This window comes from Parus major, chromosome 14, assembly GCF_001522545.3.
Source record: "Parus major isolate Abel chromosome 14, Parus_major1.1, whole genome shotgun sequence".
Lineage (NCBI taxonomy): Eukaryota > Metazoa > Chordata > Aves > Passeriformes > Paridae > Parus > Parus major.
Window position 1 is genome coordinate 7,472,622 of NC_031783.1, and position 21,035 is coordinate 7,493,656.

A 21,035-nucleotide genomic window follows, 5' to 3' on the forward strand; every position below is an offset into this window, starting at 1 on the left:
ACTAAAGATCCTGTGGGTGTGGTTGTTTGATTTCTGGGTTCTTCTGATCCTGCAGAAGAATAATTGTGCATTTGAGTGAGGGTTGGATGTGCCTGGAAAAATCTTCCTTCATGCTGAACTTGTCTTCATAAGTAACGCTCTGTTTCCACTTTGTTGTTGCATCATTCCCAGTAGGGAGAGTAGAAATGCCAGTTTGGGTGCTTATGGGTACTCTGACTGCTGATTTTTCTGACATTTCCATTATTGCTGCTATTTAAAACTGAAGTTGTCATGAATTTTCAGAAATTATTTATGTATATGTAGTGTTTACTGGGCTTTTAGATATGTCCTGTGGTTGGGCTGCTGTTCTTCCTGGTTTCTGGACTGCACTCTTGTGCTTCTCAGGGCTGAGTGATAGCTGGATACACAGTGGCACGTGTCATTGCATTCTTGTGGTGGCTGCATCCGCTATTTTGGTTGGTACTGAAGCCTTGCTAGTGGAGCAGAGGGATTTCTGGCAATCTCAGCCTCAAGGAGATGATGTGTTTTCTGTCAAAAGTGATCCTGAGTTGTGGGCAACTCAGTTTTAAATTGTGGGGGAGACTGTGCCTCAAAGGACCTAATGGACCCTTAAAACTGTATGCTAATCTTCTTAGGCTTTGCTGGCCAGGATTTTTCTTGTTTGCACTCCCAAGGAATGTTGTTGTTGAAAGTTCTTGTCTGAGAATTAAACAGATTGGTTTTATTTAATACTTACTCTGAAAGGTCAGGAACCCAAGGAAGATTGCCATCTTCTTCACTCCATTATTTTTTTTTTCTTCCTCACTGTTTAACGTATCTCTGTGCCCCTACTCAGTGTGTTAACTTCACTGCAATCAGATTTTACTGCATATAGTTATTTTATACAACTTTACTGCATTTTGCTTCCTTTGAATTCCCTTTTTAGACAGGTACTGTTAACCCTTGCTTGCTCTAGCATCACTGAACGTCTTAGAATGAATATTCCATCCATAATGTAAAAAAAGGTACAGCTGTGCAAGATGAAGTTACTATTTACTGATAGCTGTTGATGACATGAAAAACTGTAGTGGACGTGTGGTAATGTTTTGCACTCCTTGCATTCCAATTTAGTGAATTTAAGGGCCAGTTCAAGCTGTAAAACTTTGTTATTGACCTGACACCTGAGGTAGCTTTGGCTAGAATATTACTGCCACCTTGTTTCAATAGCAGCACAGAAAAACACAGAGGTAAAGCAGGGTGAGGAACACTGTGGCTCCAGGTAAGCAGGATAAGTGTCTCAGCAGATGTAGAACTCACTGTACACTTTGGCCTCCTGACCTTCCTGTCTGGAGATACTCCACATGTACAGTTAGTGTTCTCAGTGCATGTGCATTTTGAAATAATCTGCTGGTTTTATTTTGAATAAAATCTTGGTTTCAGTTTTTTTTTCCAGAGCTTGTAAGCTCTGCAGTATCATGTTCAGAGAAGTCTTTTCATGTTTGAAATTGCTAAAGGAAGAGGTTAACAGTTTTTGTGACACTTTGATATTTCAAAGCTCTCAGTAGGGTTTTATGAAAAAGAAGTGGGAAATATGCATCTGAAGCTTAAGGGAATGTCAGATAAATGGTTTATATTTATATATTTATATTTATATAAGTTCCTATCATGTCATTCACAGGCAGACACTGTGTTTTTTAAAGTTAATTTAAATAGAAGCTGTTTATTTCAGTGCAAATTTAGCAGAATTTTTTTCCACAGATTTCTAGTTGGGCTTTTCGTTGTTGAGAAGTGATTGAAAGCAAGTAATTGCAGTTACTTCTAGGAGAAAAGCAAGTTTTCAGCTTCTCTGTTTTATTTAGAAAACTAGAGTCCTGTAATGATTCAAGCTGCATCTCTGGCTGTGTAAACACTGTCCTGTTTCTTCCCTGTTTGTTCAGAAAGCTTTTGTGAAGCCTCTTCACTGTTAGTAAAGAAGTGGTATCCACACAGTGTACTAGGTTTAGCACTTGTTTGTGTGGAAACAAACTACAGAATTAAAACAGACTGGGTGAGTGAAGGTGAGGCAGAGCCTTGTACACAAAATTTAGGGACCAACCTGGAGGGATTTGGCTTCCTTTGCCATTGTGTAGAGTACAGTCTGAGGCTTTAGGACATGTTTGTCTGCCAAAATAAATGTATTAGTGTTTGTCCAGAGAAGTTATGTTTTGTATTTAGTTGACATCGTTGTAGTGGGAGAGATTCATAATATAGCTTGATAGAATTTTATTAAGAAAAAAGATATATTAATATTCTTTAATGCATTGCAATTATTAACTGACATTTGTGAAGTGATACTGTGTGACATAAACAGCTGCTGTGCTTATGTTATTTATGAGGACACCGGTAGTTTTACCAAAATAGACTTCTGAAGAAAAACCAGTCTTATGTAAGAAGCAATTTTATGTTCTGAAGATGTGTAGCTTATGCCATCACATATCAGATAGGCAGTAAATTGCCATGTCTCTAGGAACCCTGCAGCTCTTTGCTGCATTTAAGACGTGTCCTCTGTGCTTTTTCAGTGTGTTTGTGGCAAAGCTAGTGAGGGACCTGGAGGTACTGTGGGAGGGTGCTGGGTGAGCTTGATAAAAGCTGAGTTTAGTCTCTGATAAAGAGTGTGCAGATCACGAAACTGCTTACATTCAGTGACACAGGAAGGTCACACGTGCGCAGCATTTGGAACAGAAGAGTAGCAGAGTAAAAAACAAGGACACCTTTACACAAAATGGTGATTTATTGTAATTAACAGCAGTTTGCATGATTCTCATGCCCTAGGGGTTGTGTTTTTTATTGATGAATGCCAGAGGTGTATTTGTCAGCTTTCTTCTGTTTATGAACAAGGGTCTAAATGTGCATAGAAAAATTAAACTTAGATTAGAAATGAAACTGATATATATCCCTTGATTCGGAATAAATCAATTAAGGGAACTATAGGGAAATTAAGCCGGATAAGCTATTGTTTATGGGATTTTTCTGAACAGATGACCCATCATTCTACAGCTGGCAACTCAGAATTGCTCAGAAAAGTTAAATGAGGGGAAAGAATGTTGCAAAATGCCAGAATAACTTGTACTGTTTCATGCAATTACAATGCAATTTACATTGAAACACTGTGCTATACTGGGACCGAGTGAAGGTCAGCCCAGGTTGGCTGAAGTCACTCTGGGTCATATCTCTAAAAAGCCTACTGCCGGGTACTGACCTTTTGCTTACTTTTAATAGAGTCAGAATTCCTTGCATTACTGTTTTCTCACTCTTTGCATCTGTGGTAGCTTCAGATACAGTTTATCCCGACTTAATCTGTTACCTTAGTCCTTTGGTGAGATTATTACCCAGGTGTATATGAACTTCTCAGTGATTTGAACTCCAGCTACAGGCTGTTGCATTGTTGAGCAGCACTGTGTTTGGTGCAAGAAGGAATGAGAGCAGGAATCTTTTTCTTGTATCCTTTTAGGTAACAGTGATTTCAGTGAAAAACTTTGCAGAAGGATAAAAACCACCCTTAAGTTCTGAAACTAGAAGTGGTAAATACTTTGTTGTCAAGTGGCCAAATGTTTTGTCATGGTAGTTGCAGATACAGCAGGGTATGAAAATGCAGCGTCTGTAGAGAGAGGATAAACTTTAATTTTGCAAGTGCTAATATAGTCTTCTATATGTTTCTCTGACACAAAAAAAAATTAGACATAGTTTGGTGGGTATTAACTTCATAGGTTACAAAGCTCAGCTCTTGTAAATGCCACAGCTGCAAGTGCTCCTTTCTCTGGCAATTTGTTAGCACCTGCTTCTTATTTTAGGCTAAAGGGGGAAAAAAGCAAAATATGCTTTTTTTCTTGGAATTTTACACACAGTTCCAGCTGATGCAGTGCTTTTTATAATAAAGGGTCTCAACTTTTTGTAAACATTAGAAAATATTCATGTGTGACTTTGGGACAAGGAGGTACAGACACCTGATTTAAATTCAGGACCAGTTATTGGAAGGTAAAGGCTTTTCCTTGTCTGTTAACAAGTCAAATCTGCATTATGTAAGTAATTACTGTTGAGAACTTAAACCATTAAAACCATTTATAACTTGCTAAAACCATTTCTAATAGAAAACATTAAGAAATTAAGGGCATTTTCTTTTCCACTAGAGACACTGGTGTTTTTCCCCCCTGAATCTTCTTTATATAAATGATAAAAAAAAGGTTAGGATCCTTGTTTATTTTGTGATTATTATTTTTTTTAACTTTTTCACCACTTGCTCTAACAATCATGAATTTGACAACATTAAGATACTTTAAGAATAAAGCTTGCATTTTAGACTTTGAAATGAAAGAGAGGCATGGTGACTTCCCTTTTCTGAAGTCTCAATCTGCACATGGTATTTTCGGAAGCTGAAAACTTTTGTAGGGATTCTGGAGTACTTTTCTTGTACAAATATCAGTTGCTTGTCTTATCAACTTGTGATGTAGCCTGAACAGTAAGCACAGCAGAGCAAATCTGATGCTGGTGAAGACTGTGCTTGTTTAGACCCCATTTGAAATATGCTCTTAGACAAATGGTGAGCCTCAGCACAGGCTTCAATGATCTGACTTCAAAACGTGAATGGCAGAACAAAGATGGCATATCAGGTATCAGATACTTTTAAAAAGTAAGGTCAGGGTTCCTTTGAAGCAGCCTTAAAGAGAGAGGTCCTGTTCTGCACTTCCTTTACCCCCTCCCTCTTGTGCAGTGATGCAGCTCCTCTGAAGATGTAGGCTCTGCCAGATCTGGCAAATCTCCTGCCTGGGGAGGGGCAGGAAATTTGCTGTCCTAGATAGATGCCACAAGGCCATTGGCTTTTAGCCTACACTGAGACAGAGGGTGGTTCAGTCAGCTCATGGTTTTATAGGTGCTACACTGTGAAATTTTTAATCCTGTATCTAGAGCTGGCAGATAGTAAGACTTCCTATTTCAGTGGGAAAGTGATGATACTATTATAATGAAAGTTGTTAGCTGCAATTACAGTGTTAGTGCCTGAGAGAGCTAATTACTTTCACTCAACTAAATGTAAACATTGCATTAAACAGAAAGTCTTTTTAGTGTTGGGGAGATAAGATTGAAAAACTTTATCTTGGTATTACAAGGGAGGTAGTTCTTCTGTGGGTGATACTGAAGTAGTGGGTACACAGTGTCAAACTCCTTTTGAAGGAGTAAGTATTGACCATGATGTTAAGATTCCAGTGTGGTTTTGTAACTTCATTTTTTACATAGTTGTATAGTAATGTTTTAAGTCACTTTTCAGTCACAATTTGGTTCATACAGGTGCATTTAACACTGTGCCTGGCAGCCTGCATCTCTAGCACACTCCACACAGCAGGAATGAAACTGAGCAATTTGGGTCTCTCTGTTTCTGCCAGTGAAAATTTTAAAATGTGCTGTGGGTCAAGTGGGATTATTGATGTGAGAACAAGCAACCCCTGGCTGCTCACTTGACAGTATTTCCTGGCTGCCAGGAGAGGCAGCCAGCTTCAAACGCTGTTATTCCTCAGATTAGCCATGCTGGAGGCATGCAACTGTCCTTGGTCTGTCTTCCCTCTGCAAAGGCAGAATAACTGGCCTTTTGTATTGCAACTTTGTCTTACAGTTCCACTGTCAATGCTTTTATCTTGCCTGTTCCTGAAATTTTAGACAGGAATTAGTATTGTTCTTAATTTTCTGAGGTTTTATGCACTGTTAAGTAAGTGGTTTACCTGTGAATGGATCCACTTGATTCTGGGGAATGCCAAGCATTTTTTGTGTCCTTCTTGTAGACCGAGGGTTTCATTTCAGATATGATAGGAAGCTTTTCTGTGCCAAGAGAGAAAACATGTTACTAGGCACTAAAACTGTGGATGGGTGTTTTTGAACCATAGCGCTGATGATGGAAATGAAAACTGAGAAATAGGTCAGGTAAAGTTAAAAATACCCATCTGCTATTCTGGGAAACCTTAAAATTGTTAAGGAATTTTGAAAAGAAAAGAAAAACCAACCTGAAACTATTTAACATCTGAGATATGATTCTTCTGGACTATACCAAAAGTAAGCCAACATTGTATCTCTCCCAATATCTACCAAGAAAGGAACAAGGATCAGACTGATTTTTCTCCAGTGGGTTCCTGCAGTCACAGTTTAAAATAAAGGCTGCTTCCAAATTATACAGCCTAATAGCTATAGACTTTACCCCCTTTTTTTCCTCCTCTTCATTTATGGCATGCTAGCCATATGCTAGTTTGTGTAGGCTTTCAGGAGTTTTATCTCTGTCATTTGATGTGACTTCGCAAAGTAGAAGGGTTAGCAGATAAATCAGAGTGAAAATTGTTTAACTTTGAGCTGAGAAAAATGGAGTAACTTCATGTTTTAGTAGAACTTGCTAAAATAGTGTTTCTGACACTTGAGTCAAAAAAAAATGTCATTAATTTGCTAATTAACGTCTGTTAAATGCAAAGGTCTGCTTCAGTGAGTGTTTCTGCATTTTGTTTGTGATGGAAAAAAACCAAAATTGAAACTTGGTTTATATAAAGCAAAGGAGAAGACGTATTTTCCGCCGGTCGAACTTGTCTAGACTTGTGTAACTGAACCTGTGATTCAAATGTGAATGCATGCTGGTTTCATGGTGAGAGTGACACATTTCCCAGCTGCAGTGGAATCTCCTAAAGCTGCAGCGTCCTCCATGCAGGACTTAGGGCATGCCTGCCTTTGTAAGGGATTGAGTTCCCCTTGGCTTTGTCCACAGAGGGTGATCACAGCTCGCTCTGGACTGTGAGCCTGCTGCTGTGTCCCACAGGCCGTGCTGCCTGCCTGTGAGCCTCTCCAGTGGCCCCAGTGCCTTTTGGACTGGTGTAGCTGGGAGCCTGCAGCGGCTGCTGCTCAGTGTGCAGGGCAGCTGTGACCTGACACAGGACCTGACACACGTGAGGACATGGGCTGGGGTCTGCAGCTCTGCTCCTGGCTTGTGTGGGCACAGCCTGAGGGAACTGCACCCGGGCAAACAGCAGGGAAATAACTGCTGGGTCTCTCTCTTCACGTGTTCCTTGCCTTTTGCCACCTGACGTGGATGTAAAATGGAAGTGGCTTCTGCATCTCACCTGTGTGTTGCCATTTCTCTTGTACAGAGAAGTGTTTTTAAAGCTCAGCATGCTCCTACTTGACAGCACACCCTCTGGATAAATCCTGGCAACATATGAAAGAACTGATGTTGCTGTAAACTTCTAGCAGTAGTCTTGTCCAAAATTGCCCATTTGTCCCATCTTTCTGTTCTGAACCCTGAAGTACCATTGCATTACACACTCTTGCCTTTTATGCAGAAACAAACACATCTGGATAACTTGAAAATATGAAAGTCAAATGGCACGTTGCACATTTTTAGAATATCCCTCAGCAGTCATGCATACAGCACTTCTTGCTTTTATTTTGCCATGTGGCAGTGACATGCATTGCATGCTCTGACCTTGCTGGTATTTGCCAGATTAATTTTATAGCAAGCATTTATAAACAGAGAAGAAGTTAACTTTCTAAAGTTTTCTCAATAAAAAAGGTATCAGTGCTTTTGTTTGTTTCTTGTAATGTTGATTACATCCTGTTGATTTACTTGTATAATCTTGTAACTATCTTAATTTGTGACTTGTAAACTGTTCTGCAGAGTCATGAGACTTTTTCTTGGCTGTTGTGCTGGAGTAGAGCAGCTGGGACTTAGAAAGCCAAAAACATTTGTGTGGTGGCTAAATGTAAGGATGACTCAGCTGAAATTTCTGATGAGTTATGCAGCCAGGAAACTCAATAAGCGTGTGGCTTGCCCACAGCGTCTCACAGCCTTGTCACGAACAGCTTGTGACCCCTATGCAGATACAGTCAAACATAACTGGGCATTCTTGTGTTCTACCAGTGTTAATTCCCCTGAATTGGCTGTAGTAAGCTGAGAGATTTTCTAAAAATGAAAATTTAAAAATCACACAAAGTGAGAAGAATTTTTAGAGTGCTATGGAATTAGAGGAGAAAAATAACAGCTGAGTGTCCTGTGTATGTCTGTTGTATCAAGTCCTAGATTCTGATAGAAATTGAGGGAAATGGAGAAGGAAAATGTATCTTCCATTCCTTTTTAGATCTATGTTCTCTTTAATTGTGTTTGAAGCTGTTTATTCAGTGGAACAAGGGGACAAACAAGGATCAAAGTGTGGTGATTCTAGGCAGTGGGATCTGCTTTTGGCTTTGATGTTGGAATAGAGGGAACAGGCACTACAGCTCCTTTTGGTTCTGTTTCCTCATCTATAAAATGTGGATAATGGCACCTGTTTCAGTGACCAGATTAGGCTTTTATAAAGGAGTAGGATTACTGACATTATGTCTCAGTAGTGGCACTGGTGTTTTGTGTAGTGTAAGCTGTGCAACTGCCTGAAAAAATGCTTTGCCACTGAAAATTAACACTATGGTCAACAAGCCTTTGGGCATGGGACTGCTGCTTTTGGCTCAGTCACTTTTAAACAGAAGCCTGGGAGCTTTGGCTGTTGAATAATTGCAATCCATCTACAGCTGCATTATTCTGTTGGAGAGTCAAAAATCTACAGCACTTGAGAGAAACTCTTGCATGTGGTAATTTTTCAGCAAGGTCGATGACTTAAAGGTAGAATTTGCTGCAAGAGATTTTCTTGACTTAGAACAATCATAAATATGGTCCAAAAACTAATGCTACTACTAAATAGTCATTGTGAATAGTTCTTGTGCCAGTGATTAAAATAGTCACGTATTACTGTGATCATCATTTTTGGTTTGATTGTTTGGTGATTTACCTTGGCTTTGAAAATTGTATTGAAAGAAGTAGGAAAACATTGAATTATGTCAGTTTACATTCTCTTCTTGTTGAGTAGGAAATGAGCTGTGAGGGTGAGCCTTTTTTTGGTTCTGTGCCTTGTTGTTGTGGATTTTTTATTCTGAGTCCCTGTTTCTGATTTTCAAATACTGATATTCAGCGTTGGCTTTTTCTTTAACTTAGCCTGTTTTCTTGCCCCAGGATTGGAATCTGACATGGCACACAGAAGATCCAGATTTCACCCCGTGCTTTCAGAACACAGTCCTGGTCTGGATTCCTTGCATTTACCTGTGGCTCTGCTTCCCAGTGTACTTCCTGTACCTTCGCCGTCATGACAGGGGGTACATCCAAGTGTCAAACCTTAACAAAGCCAAAACGGTATGTGACTCTGAAATCACAACTTACCAACCTTGTTTAGAATTTGGAATCTCTTTTCATCTGTGTTTTAGCACAGTATTGTTTTGAGCGTCAGTCTTGACCTGTGTGTACACTTCAGATATAACTTATTTGTTCTGCTTGTGTTTGATTTTGCAGCCTTTCCTGTTTCCACTGCCCTGTTATCAGGCTTTCTGAAATTCACCCTGGCATAGCAACAAACATGCAAATCCTTTTAAAGACCAGTTGGAGAAGACTATTTTAAGGCAACTCAATCTCAAGGCCCTTATTTCTATTATAAAAGTAACTTATTTTCCTGTCAGCTTCTTGAGTTAACACAGTATATATTTCTAGAGTGCTGCAGGTGTTCTATTACACTTCTATTGTGGAATAGGTACTTAATGTTTTTGGCTTTTTTCTTCCCTGTAGTATAAGTGCAAAGTTTTAAGGAGGGCTGTAATAACACTGTGTGTTGGAGAGGTATTTTTCTCTGCAATCTGTTGTTCAGGAGACCAGCTTTCTGCTTCATAAAGACTGAATTACATGGTATTAAAAATCAGTTAAAATTTTTTTCTTCTAGTAGGAATTCAATAATTAAAGCCAAAATGCTTTTCTTTTGTGCATGTGGTAGAATTGCCCAAATGATAATGTCTGATCATGACTCCTGCTAACACATAACATCTAGTGTTCATCTATATATTGTGCTGCATTATCTTTATGAACTGATGTCCTAAAGACACTTTTTTTTATTGCAGGCTTTGGGCTTAATACTGTGGATAGTCTGCTGGGCAGACCTTTTCTACTCTTTCTGGAAAAGAAGTCAAAATATTTCTCTAGCTCCATTTTTTCTCGTTAGCCCTACAGTATTGGGTATAACAATGGTAAGTTCTTCTGCATGGGCAGTGACCATGCAAAGCTGTAAGCAACAGCACCACTTTGGTATTATTCACAGTGCTGTAATCCTTTCAGCCTTTATATACAGCCTTAGTCTGTAGTAGAGCTGTGAAATATTGACTCTGAAATACCTCTTTTTTTTAATAAAAAAATTAAAAAAAACAGGCTCCCACCTCTCTGTGCTCAATGTGTTGCACATCAGCACACAAGGCAGTTTCAGTTCTTGTCTCACTTTGGTAGGCCTGAGCTAGCATCCATTTAATGGTTTGGCTCAGGCATAGAGTAGAGGAATCAACTCAAGAGAGCTGATTCAACCTAGATAATGCAAACCACTGAGCTTGGGGGGGAGACTGTTGAAGTATCTCATTACAAACTCTGATATAACATTCTTGTGTGTGTTATCTTTGTTACACTTGATGGCACAGTGGAAAGTCTTGAAAGCCACAAGTCACACAGGTGCCCCCCAGCTACCTCCTTTAACCTGGATGTGCTGGGGTTTTCTACTTTCACACCAATATCCCTGCAACCTGCATTTCAGGGAAGATGCCTTGTTCTTCATTTGCTGTCAGTTGCCTTAGGTTTAGCCCAGATTTGGAATGGTAGTGAATAAACATGATGCTCAAGGGGACATCACAACCCCAACAACAACCAAAAACCCCAAAGAGCCCTCAAACATACTGACAAATGCAAGAGCTGTTAAGTAGTTTGTGGTTGTTTAATAATGCAACTGTCAAGCTTTTGTCAGGCTGATTGAAAATGCATGTTGTAGTAGATAAGTGAGATATACCAGCTTCCTAAAGGACACTGAAAACTCACAAAATACAGAAATAAACTAATACTTGGTCAGTGTTATTTGGTGTTGTGGCTTGTATGGAAAGAATTATATTTATTTTGAAAAGAACTAGTCAGGAAATGCCGTAATTCCATGTTGATTTGTGATCTAGAATCAGAAAAGTAAAGAAGTAAAGCTTGGCAGCCTTTGACAGTACTTTTGTGTATGAGATTCTTTATTTCTATGTAACACATGTTCCTTTTTCCTTTTCTGTCTACTCCTTATCTTTACTGATACAGAGAATTTCCTATTTAAATGTCTTTTCAATTACACTTAAAATTTCATGGGTTTAGGAGGCCTGGGAGATACTGGATTAGAAATGTTAAATAAGCAGACTTTAGTACAGTACCTTTTACATGTGCATAACATATTATAAAACTTAATTTGTGAATATGATTTAATCTTATTTATCTACAGTTGCTGGCCACATTTTTAATACAACATGAAAGAATAAAAGGAGTCCAGTCTTCAGGTGTAATGACGATTTTCTGGTTCATCTCATTTTTATGTGCCACAGTGATTTTTATATCCAAAATAAAACATGCCTTAAATGTGGTAAGTGATTTTTAGCCTCATTCAGTTGAAAATCCCAAATGCTACAGTGATAGAGTAGTTCCTTGGTAGTTATGCCAGCCAAATCAGTTAATTATTCATTTAGTGATTCATTCCTTGGGTTGTAACAGCAAAGGAAGCAAGAATGAATGTCTTCTGTTTCGAATGCTCATGAAATTTGTAGTCATTTTAACTGCAGAAACAGTTGCCAAGAAAATGGGGTTGGCTGTTGGAGAAAGCAGATATGTTTGCTTGAGTGCACTCAAATTCTGTGTAATCCTTGATATCAAACTGCTTTGGCAGGGAGTTTACGTCATCTTCCTGTTGACTATGCAGTGGATTTCCTGAAACACTTTGTTCAGTGCTGGTGTGGTCTCACCTGCTTGGACAAAATCAAAGTGTAAAGTGAAATATTTTTATGCCAGTTTGCCCTTTAGTAAGGCCACCTGAAATATCATACTAATTGTGGAGCTGCCTGAAAATGGCACTTTTATTTCTTGAAACCTTTAAGCTGTATTGGCAATTTTGAGAACTTTCAGGCAGCTTTTGTCTTCGGCTGTGGGGAATGGGATTTTACTGGGGGTGTGTGTCCATCTGTCCCTGTGCTTTGATTTCTGTGGTTTATCTGTTATGCATCAGCCCCAGTCTAAAAAACTGTAAGAATCTCTGAATTTTGCACATAATGGAACAAAGTGTAATGTAAATTCTCCTCCTCTTAATCTTGTCTTCTGTGTGCATCCTAATTAAAAAATTTGCTTTCAATACTCCTTGCTACCCAGTGTGTAAATGTCTTGCTTCTGTAGGAAATGCACTGACTTCAAATCAGGGCTGTGTTGGCACAAGCCATGCATTAAAGAGAACTTTTTGCATAAGAAATTAATGCTTGTATTTTAATGGTAGTGACTGAATAAAAATTAATGTTGTCTTTGACATCATCTCCCCTCTCATTACCTTCCTTTTACCAAAATAGATATTGACTTAATCTGCATGGGGATGAGTAGTATAGCACTCAGTTTGCAGAATTTACAGTAAGGAGCTGTTTTCTGTTCAATCATAACACATTATTTAAAATAAATTCCTCAAACCTTCTAATTGGAATATTACCTTCCTTTGCAGGGTGCTGATGAGGATGCATTTCATTATGTCACCTTCTGCATCTACTTTGTCCTGGTGTTAGTAGAGCTCATCCTGTGTTGCTTTCCAGAGCAACCACCTCTGTTTTCTGAAACAGTAAATGATCCTGTGAGTCTGTGCAGAGTGCCAAGTATCATAAGTGCAATATTCTGTCTAATGAGCTACAGTGCCATAGTCTCCCAGATGACAAATTGTGCACAGAAATGAGAAATGTGCACAGAAATTCTGTCAGTAAATGAACTTTTCATACCTTTGAAATTCTCCCAGCCTTTCTTTGTGCTCTTTGAACCCAGATTAGGAGTGTATTGACACTTCAGTTTCCCATACATATTTAATGAATGAGATGCAGGGCTCCTAAGGGGTGTCTGGGATGCTTTTATGGAGTTTCACATTTTTTTCATTTGTGCATCTGTGTCGATGGAGTCCCAGCACTTCACTGCTAGAACAGGAGAACTGAATTTTTCCTTCATTATTAACTACCCAATTAAGATATTTGTGCCCTCATATGGTAGCATACCTTGCATTGACATGGGCACTGAACAGGGCATCTGGAGACACTGTCTGGCCTCCACTGGCCTCTAGAATTCCTTCAGCTGTTTGTTGTGTTGTTGATATGGAGCATTGCTATTCCTGTGTCCCAGTGGTGGAGCCTGCTGACAGCTGTGCTTGTGTTTTCTGAACAAGCTCTCAGCAGCATGAATGGCAAGTTTTAGTAATGTGAAAAAAATACTGTAAACAAAAGGAATCTCAAAAACATCTTTTCTGCTTTGCTTGTTTCCTTTGGCCCCGCAATTATTTTGTATGTGGATTGATTTCTTTTTCTCTCCTTTAGAATCCATGTCCAGAGTTCAGTTCTTCTTTCCTATCCAGAATGACATTCTGGTGGATTACTGGGTAAGACCAAACTGTTGCATAAAGCACCAGTTCAAGTCAGATAGCACTTTGGGATCCTGCTTTCAGAGTTAAATTAGCAATAATAGTGCAACAGTAATTTTGGTTGTTTTGTAGGTAGCTTACATTTTTAAAAAAACTTGATTAATTTTTTTTTTACTTCCTCTGTGGGTCTTGTCAATTTTAAATTTTGCCAGTCTGTATTTAATATGTTTGATGAAGGAATACAATAAAAAAACATTCTTTGGGAAATACAAGAAAGGAGAAATTGTCTACTGTATTTAGAAATGAAGACATTGAAAACTATTACCCCTTTTTGTCCAATAGGCTCTTTTTTTCCCATTAACTTAATTTTACTTATGCAGTATGATTTGTGAGTTAAAACACACAAGCATGAAAAATAATATTGGTGTATGGTTGTGGCTGGTATTTGGCCAGAGTTCCAACAGAAACCTAGATGAAAGGAATTGCTTTGTGAAATTAAAGGCTAATAACGATTTTGAAACTTGCTAGGCATGGGAATATTAATTGCCTGGCTGATTTTCAAATGAGATCATTTCATCCTTTCTTTTATTTTCCCTGGAATTTGAATTCAGTGGCATATCCTGAATCCTTAGATGTTTTGGTGTCTAGTTCTCCCAGTAAAGACAGGAGGATGTATGTTTTGGCATCTGGACCTGTGTTGCTGCAGGCACTAATGCTCTCTTGCATCTTTGTGGAGAGCTGGCTCTGTTCTGGGGCTGGATGCAGCTGTATCTGTATATCTATCTCTATATATACACAAACCTTTCCAGTGCACTTAAATTTATACTGCTGATTCCTTCTAATACAGGTTGATGATTCAGGGTTATCGGAAACCTCTGGAAGCCAAGGATTTGTGGTCATTAAATAAAGAGGACAAATCAGAGGAAGTAGTGCCAGGTTTGGCTAGAAATTGGGCAAAAGAGTGGTCAAAGACCAAGAGGTGAGTTCAGTTATCCTGGCTTTCAGTTCTGCCAAGATACAGAGGTTTAAAAGCTCAAGTGACTCAGCCTCTACTTAGAGGTGTTTGTCATTTGTTACCAAACCTGCTTTTGTGAGGCCCATGTGGCTGCCTGTGTTTGTCCTTGAGTGCACAGAGAGCCAGAACCAAGTAGGGCATTGTGTTTCTTCTTTATGAAGAGCTGCATCAACTTTCCCTTAGTCTTTCATGATCCAAAACTTATTACTGTGACTTTTGATGTGTTTTCTTTTTTTTCCCCTGGGGAGGGAATGTTTGGACACAAACTTCTGTTGTGTAATTTAGGAGCTTGGGCTCCCTCTGTAGTTGGTGAAGCCTTGGGAGGGTAGTTGAGGGTGTAAAAGTGAGCAGCTTATTCCTTTCTTTTGACTATATAGGGAGTTTGAGCATCTGAGCCAGATGACTAAAATTAGACTGCATGCCTGCAGTCTCCATCGTACTTTCATCATCCTTGGCTGCAGCAAATAGGAGCACCTTTTCATTGAAGGAAAACTGTGTGCTTGCTTACACAGGGTGTTTTACATACAGCTTGTCCTCAGAAGTTCAGAGCACGGAGTTTAGCATAAGCCAGATGTAAGAAAAGAATGTGTTCAGTCCATTGGGGCTGTCTTGGCATTAACCTGACTTCACTCTTTTAACTCTGGTGGTACAGTGAAGCCTTGATTTTGATGAAAGTTCAGCATACTGTATTCTAGAATAATAATGTTCTCTGCTCTTTAAGCTTATGAGTTACAGCCCTTTCCTCATTCCCTGGGGCAGACTTACAGGAGAGATTTACAGGAGTGTTACCTACCCAAGCAAAGAAAGCCATTTCTGAACAGCCAGTTCATTTAGTTATGCTGTATGATTAAAAATGCTTGATGGTAAAACTCAGTTGGACTCAAGAATCACAAGAAGCAGCTCATTTATATCTCATTTGTATAGTGAACGTTTTTCCAGTTGGCTTTATGCTACATTCTCTACGTAATCTTTTTTCAGGCAACCACTAAACATGTTGTATGCACCCAAAAAGCAGCAAAAATCAGGGGACTCAAATGGTGATGTGACAGAAGAGGTTGAAGCTTTGATTATAAAACCATCTCAGAAGAGCCATGAAGCATCTTTATTCAAGGTGTTATACAAAACCTTTGGACCATATTTTTTCATGAGCTTCCTTTTTAAAGCTGCACATGATTTCTTGATGTTTTCAGGCCCAGGAATTCTGGGGTAAGACTTGTATACTTTATTATTGTATTAGAAGTATGTGAACAGGATTTAAAACATGCTGGTATTTCACTCCCCAAGCTGCTTTGCCTTCAAGTGATACAATGAGGAAAAGATGTCAGATATGGGAGAGACCACAGAGAAACATTATTTCAGTCCATTGGTTTTCAGATTACAACATCATGCAATAAATGTTTGACTTTTCCTTTTCAGCACTGGGAAGGCAGGGCAAGAACATAATCAGCAATAGCAGGAGAGTTTACTCAGTTCTAACCTGTAATTATTCTCTGCCTACACATCACAGTATGTGATGCCACAGAGAGCTGAGGGGCTGGGAGGGGTTGTATTGCTTTGAGCTAAGAAGTAAAGGAACTGCAAGTGGTTGTATTTCAGCTGGAGGGGATATGAGACTCTTCAGGGTAGCTCCAGGAGAATGCAGGACATGTGAGCTATGTGTTACTTCATGTTTCAGACTGGTAACGTTGAGGAGAGAGTGATGTATGCTCATACAAAATGATCTCCAGTTTCAAAGAAGTTTGCTTCAGTGTTTTACCTAAGTTTGGTACTTCAGGTGCTTGCATGACCTGTACAATGTTTGAAATAACCTAAAGCTGCAACCATGACATTTGTTTTCCATCTATCAGAACTCATTTCTCTCTCCACAGATCGCTGCTTAGCTTTGTATATAACAAAGCTGCCCCAAACTGGCAAGGCTATTTTTATACAGTGCTGCTGTTTGTTTGTGCCTGTCTTCAGACACTGATTATTCACCAGTATTTTCATATTTGCTTCGTAACTGGAATGAGGCTCAAAACAGCCATTGTTGGTGTAATTTATCGAAAGGTAGGTGTTTCTTTAAATATGTAACAATACTGTGACTACAAATATGTAATCTTTGTGACTGTGAGAATGTATCGCTTAAGTCTGAATAATAAGCTAGGAGTCTCTGGTATGCTGATTCCTAACTCTTAATAGAAATAAGAGCATGTCTAATTTACAAATAAAAGCCTTTAAGCCAGGGCAGTTTTCTAATTTGCTACTTAACGTGCTTCTCACTGTCAAGTAAGAAAGCTTTCCTCACTTAGACTTGGGGTGTACAGTGCTTCAGTTGGTGCAGAAATTACAGATGCAGCTACATTTACAGCTTCATTTGGGATTTACCAGCAGTGCCATCTTAGAATAAGCTGGAGTGTTTTAGAAGGCTGTGGACTGATAGCTCTGTGTGAGAAAAATGTGTCACAAGAAATGAAGATTCCACTCCTTAACAGTAAAACAAAAACACGTTACAAACCAAGTAAATGATACTCCCAAGCAATAAAACCACCAGCCCTAACCCCAAAGTCTGCTTATTGACTTTAATTCTTTATATTAGCTTAAACCCAGCTGATTGATTCCAAGTGTACAACTTGCATTTTGTAGGACGTACAGGGTAAGCAGAATACAAAGGAGGAAAATGATTGCATGAAATTTTAAAGAAGCAGTTCTGTAAAGGACTTGAATTCTGTGGAGAAAAAGCAGATGACTAAGTGTGTCCTCATGTTGTTTTGTTTTTTGTTTTTTTACCTACATGTAGGCACTTGTTATCTCAAATTCTGCTAGGAAGACTTCTACAGTGGGTGAGATTGTGAATCTGATGTCTGTGGATGCTCAGAGATTCATGGAGTTGACTACTTATATAAACATGATTTGGTCTGCCCCTCTTCAGGTGATACTGGCACTGTACTTCCTGTGGCGGGTGAGCCTTGTGTTGTTTCCTGTTTTGGCTTTGGCAAGGTGCTGCTTCCATGATTCTGTGACTACACACACTGGAGGGTTTGCAGCAGTGAGGGGAATGTGCTGCTTATTAAGAAGCCATTCAGAGCTGCTTTTGTCACTGCTGTCAGCAAGGAAGGCAGGAGGTTCTGAGTTTGCACATCTGAGTTCACATGGGGAGGATGCAGAGGGGAACTATTATCTTTTGGGGAACTGCAGCACATAGAGTATCTCATTTGTCCCTTGATCTGAATTAAAGTGGTCTTGGCTTTGTGTAACTATATATTTTTGCTGTTTCTTGTTCACACAGCACTGGGCTGACTTCTTCAGAAGAACAGTCAAATCAGCAAAAAGTGGAAACAGTTAAAATGTGTGTGTGTGAATATTTAGAAAGAGATTGATCTACATGTACTTTTATATGGGGGGTATATGTATATATGTTTGCTTCCAGAGTCAAAGTATATAGACATTAACCTAAACCCTTATTTGATCCTTCTCCCAAGCTGAAGACCTATTTCAGAATGATTTTCTGTAATGTATGGTGATTTGAGACAAGATTTAAAAAAAAAAATTGTTTGAATAAATGCTTACAATTATGTATTTTTCAGAATTTAGGTCCTTCAGTGCTGGCAGGTGTAGCTGTCATGATCCTTCTGGTTCCAATAAATGCTGTGATAGCAATGAAGACAAAAACCTATCAGGTTAGCATCTCTATATAGTGCTTTTAAGAAATATCTATTCTTTGACTTGTTCCTGGAGGTTTTTCCTTTTATTATTTTCCCCATTCCTCTATCTATCCTTTAAAAAAGGGGAAGGGAAAGAAAGGTCAGAGGTATTGTATGTTCAGAATAAACAAACTCATGTATTTTTCAACCTTACAGCTTATCTGTACATAATGGTCTAAAAACCTGCAGTAGTGAAGATCAAGGTAGCACTTTAGGCAGCTTCATGAGATGTCCAGTGACTGAATTATTATGAATTAGTTCAGTTTTTTAACTTGCCTAAGAACTGAAGTGCAAAGGTAAATTACTATCTGCCTAATGAACCTAATGGCCTTGAATGAAAGTACTCATGTTTCCAGGATGTGTGGTTTTTGGGGTTTTTTTGTTTCCTGGTGAGATGAAGAAGTCTTAGTTGTTGGCTGTTTTTGATCCCTTGCCAATTTTATTTAGTGAGGATCAGTTTGTTACAGACAGTGAGCATAAGTAAGCGTAGACTCAAATTCAAGTCTTCTACTGAGCTAAAACTACTTCCAACAGCCCCACCACGTGTGTTGTGGTACAGACTTCATTACTAGCTGAATTTACTGAATGTCAGAGGAGACTGATATGTCAAAGTGAAACCTTTTAGCTCTAGAAGTTCATTAAAACATTAAAACATACCCCAGCATTGCCACAGCTGTCACTGGTCTGGGGTAGCTGTACCAGTGCCTTCTGCTGCCTGTGCTGACTCAACAGCAGTTCAGCTTTGCACTGCCCTCATCACAATATTTTAGGAAGATGGAAACTTAAGAATGGCTGAATAGAAAGCTTTTTGCCTTACTACACCATCAGAAAGCCATTGATAGTGCTGAGAATGAAGCAAAATCAAATTTGGTCTAAGGTTAGATGCAAGCTGCACATCCTATATACACTGGCTTATTTTTTAACTGCATATATTGTACCTGAGTCCCAGGTCTCCCTGCTGCAAGTTTAATCACACTTAAACCAATGCCACACTTGCTTAGATCTTGATTTGGATTTCTAGTTACGTGAAGCATTCTTTTAATTGGTTTAAAACGTCTTGGTAATTCTACATATTTGTTTATTCAGATAGTATCTCAGATTTCCTGCTTGGGAAGCTAGTAAGCTTTTGATGATAATGAGGTAAATTTGCCATTGCAAAATACAAAGCTCAGAACTTTGAGGTTCTGCCAAGTATTGTGCTCTGTTAATTATTTTTTGCAATGTTGTTTTTAGGTGGCTCAAATGAAGAGCAAAGACAACAGAATTAAGCTGATGAATGAAATTCTCAATGGGATTAAAGTTCTGAAACTTTATGCTTGGGAATTAGCCTTTAGAGAGAAGGTATTAAAGATCAGACAGAAAGAACTCCAAGTCCTAAAAAAATCTGCTTACCTTGCTGCAATGGCAACCTTCACTTGGGTTTGTGCTCCGTTTTTGGTAAGTGAAACAAGTCTAGAAGTCTTTTCTCCTTTTTGGGATTGTGCTTTCCCATGTAGTACTTGAGGATTTCTTTTGGTTTTTTGTTTTAATGAGTTGAGCCAAAATGCCCTCCAGAATGGTGGGTCCTTGAACACTTAGGGTCCACTTCTCCATGGAAAGGCACTACTGTTTTCTTTGAAACTCAGTAACAGCAAAGTTGGATGTGTTCTAGAAGTGTCAAAGTATTGGAAAATAAAAACCTCCTCTGCATCTCCTCCCATTTTCAGTAGAGTACTTGAGGAATCTAAGATGAAATGTATGGTCAGACTTAGGAGAATAAAAAAAAAATCCCTTATTTCAAAGTGTTTCTGGGAGCAGCAGATCCTTACATAAGCACTCCTGACTGGATGGGATGTTGTGCTCCAGGAGTGTTTCTGGCTGGGATTCTCCCAGCATCTGTGTAAGAACAATATGGAAGAGGCAAAACCATTGTGTAGCCTGAGATGGCTTCAAATTCTTACTTAAAAAAAATAACAATCCATGATATGCAAAGCATCCCTCCTGTGTTTGTGGTTAGCTTACATTTCAGCTACTATAAGGGAGAGAGAAGTGAGATCACATCAAAATTGCTTCAGACCCTGTTAAAACAAGGGGCCATTGCTCTTGTCTGCAGCAGCAATTAAAAGCCATGACTACATTAGGATAAAATATGTACTGTTCCAGTTGAAGGTGTTTAAGTGTACTTTCCAGTCTCAGATTCCTTCCCTGCAAACATTTTTAGTGTTTACATTATCCTTGGGGCATGATGAAAGGCAGAGAAGCAGTGCCCTGGCTAGGAAGCATCGGCTGCATTCCTAAGTGAATGCTTTTCTAAAAGAAGTCCGAGATTATCTTAATATAAATACATTATTAAATGAAATTTCTAAATAAAACTCTGCAGGTGGACTCTCTGATGCTGTTCTGTGGAGGCTGAGAAGGCAGATTGGTGTAATGTGCAGCTCTGTTCCAGCACACACAGGGGATGTGTGACACTGCCTCTGCAGGGCTTTGCCACTGGGGCACAACCCAAAGTGCAAGGCTGCTCTTCAGCATTTTGTTTCTTGGCTTTCTGGGGGGTTTTTTTGGCATGTTTTGAAGAAAAAAATATTGCAAGTGCCTACTTGAAACCACTTTTGACATTGAAAACTTTTATTTCCTCTATTCCTGTTTCCAAGGCCAGGGTTTTTAAAGACATTATTTAGTAACAGTGTTGGGGAACCGCTGACTTTGCAGTACCTCCCCTGCTGCTTTGTGTGCTGATAAGGGTGTATTTCAGACTAATTGCTGGTAACACAAGAGTGCAGACATGCTGCTTGTGAGGTTGTTCTTTGGACCCTGTCTTGTTTTTGATCTCCATGGGAGGGCTTTCTCCCTGGGATATGGTTGTCCAAACTAAGGGCT

At 39.1% G+C, this 21,035-nt stretch overlaps 1 protein-coding gene across 4 annotated transcripts in view; it reads left to right on the forward strand.

Annotated features, from left to right (window-relative positions):
* Positions 1 to 21,035, forward strand: part of ABCC1 (ATP binding cassette subfamily C member 1) — a 68,160-nt gene that overhangs the window by 1,901 nt on the left and 45,224 nt on the right. For all 4 annotated transcript variants that reach the window (XR_004499427.1, XM_015642641.2, XM_033517893.1 and 1 more), the window contains exons 2-12: positions 9,020 to 9,196; positions 9,949 to 10,074; positions 11,337 to 11,474; positions 12,588 to 12,713; positions 13,438 to 13,499; positions 14,329 to 14,460; positions 15,475 to 15,702; positions 16,365 to 16,542; positions 17,273 to 17,434; positions 18,060 to 18,152; positions 19,410 to 19,613. Coding sequence is in view for 3 of the 4 variants with exons in the window: in XM_015642641.2 (XP_015498127.2) it covers positions 9,020 to 9,196; positions 9,949 to 10,074; positions 11,337 to 11,474; positions 12,588 to 12,713; positions 13,438 to 13,499; positions 14,329 to 14,460; positions 15,475 to 15,702; positions 16,365 to 16,542; positions 17,273 to 17,434; positions 18,060 to 18,152; positions 19,410 to 19,613 (1,626 nt within the window). In the remaining variant the exon portion in view is untranslated. The remainder of the gene's footprint in view (positions 1 to 9,019; positions 9,197 to 9,948; positions 10,075 to 11,336; positions 11,475 to 12,587; positions 12,714 to 13,437; positions 13,500 to 14,328; positions 14,461 to 15,474; positions 15,703 to 16,364; positions 16,543 to 17,272; positions 17,435 to 18,059; positions 18,153 to 19,409; positions 19,614 to 21,035) is intronic.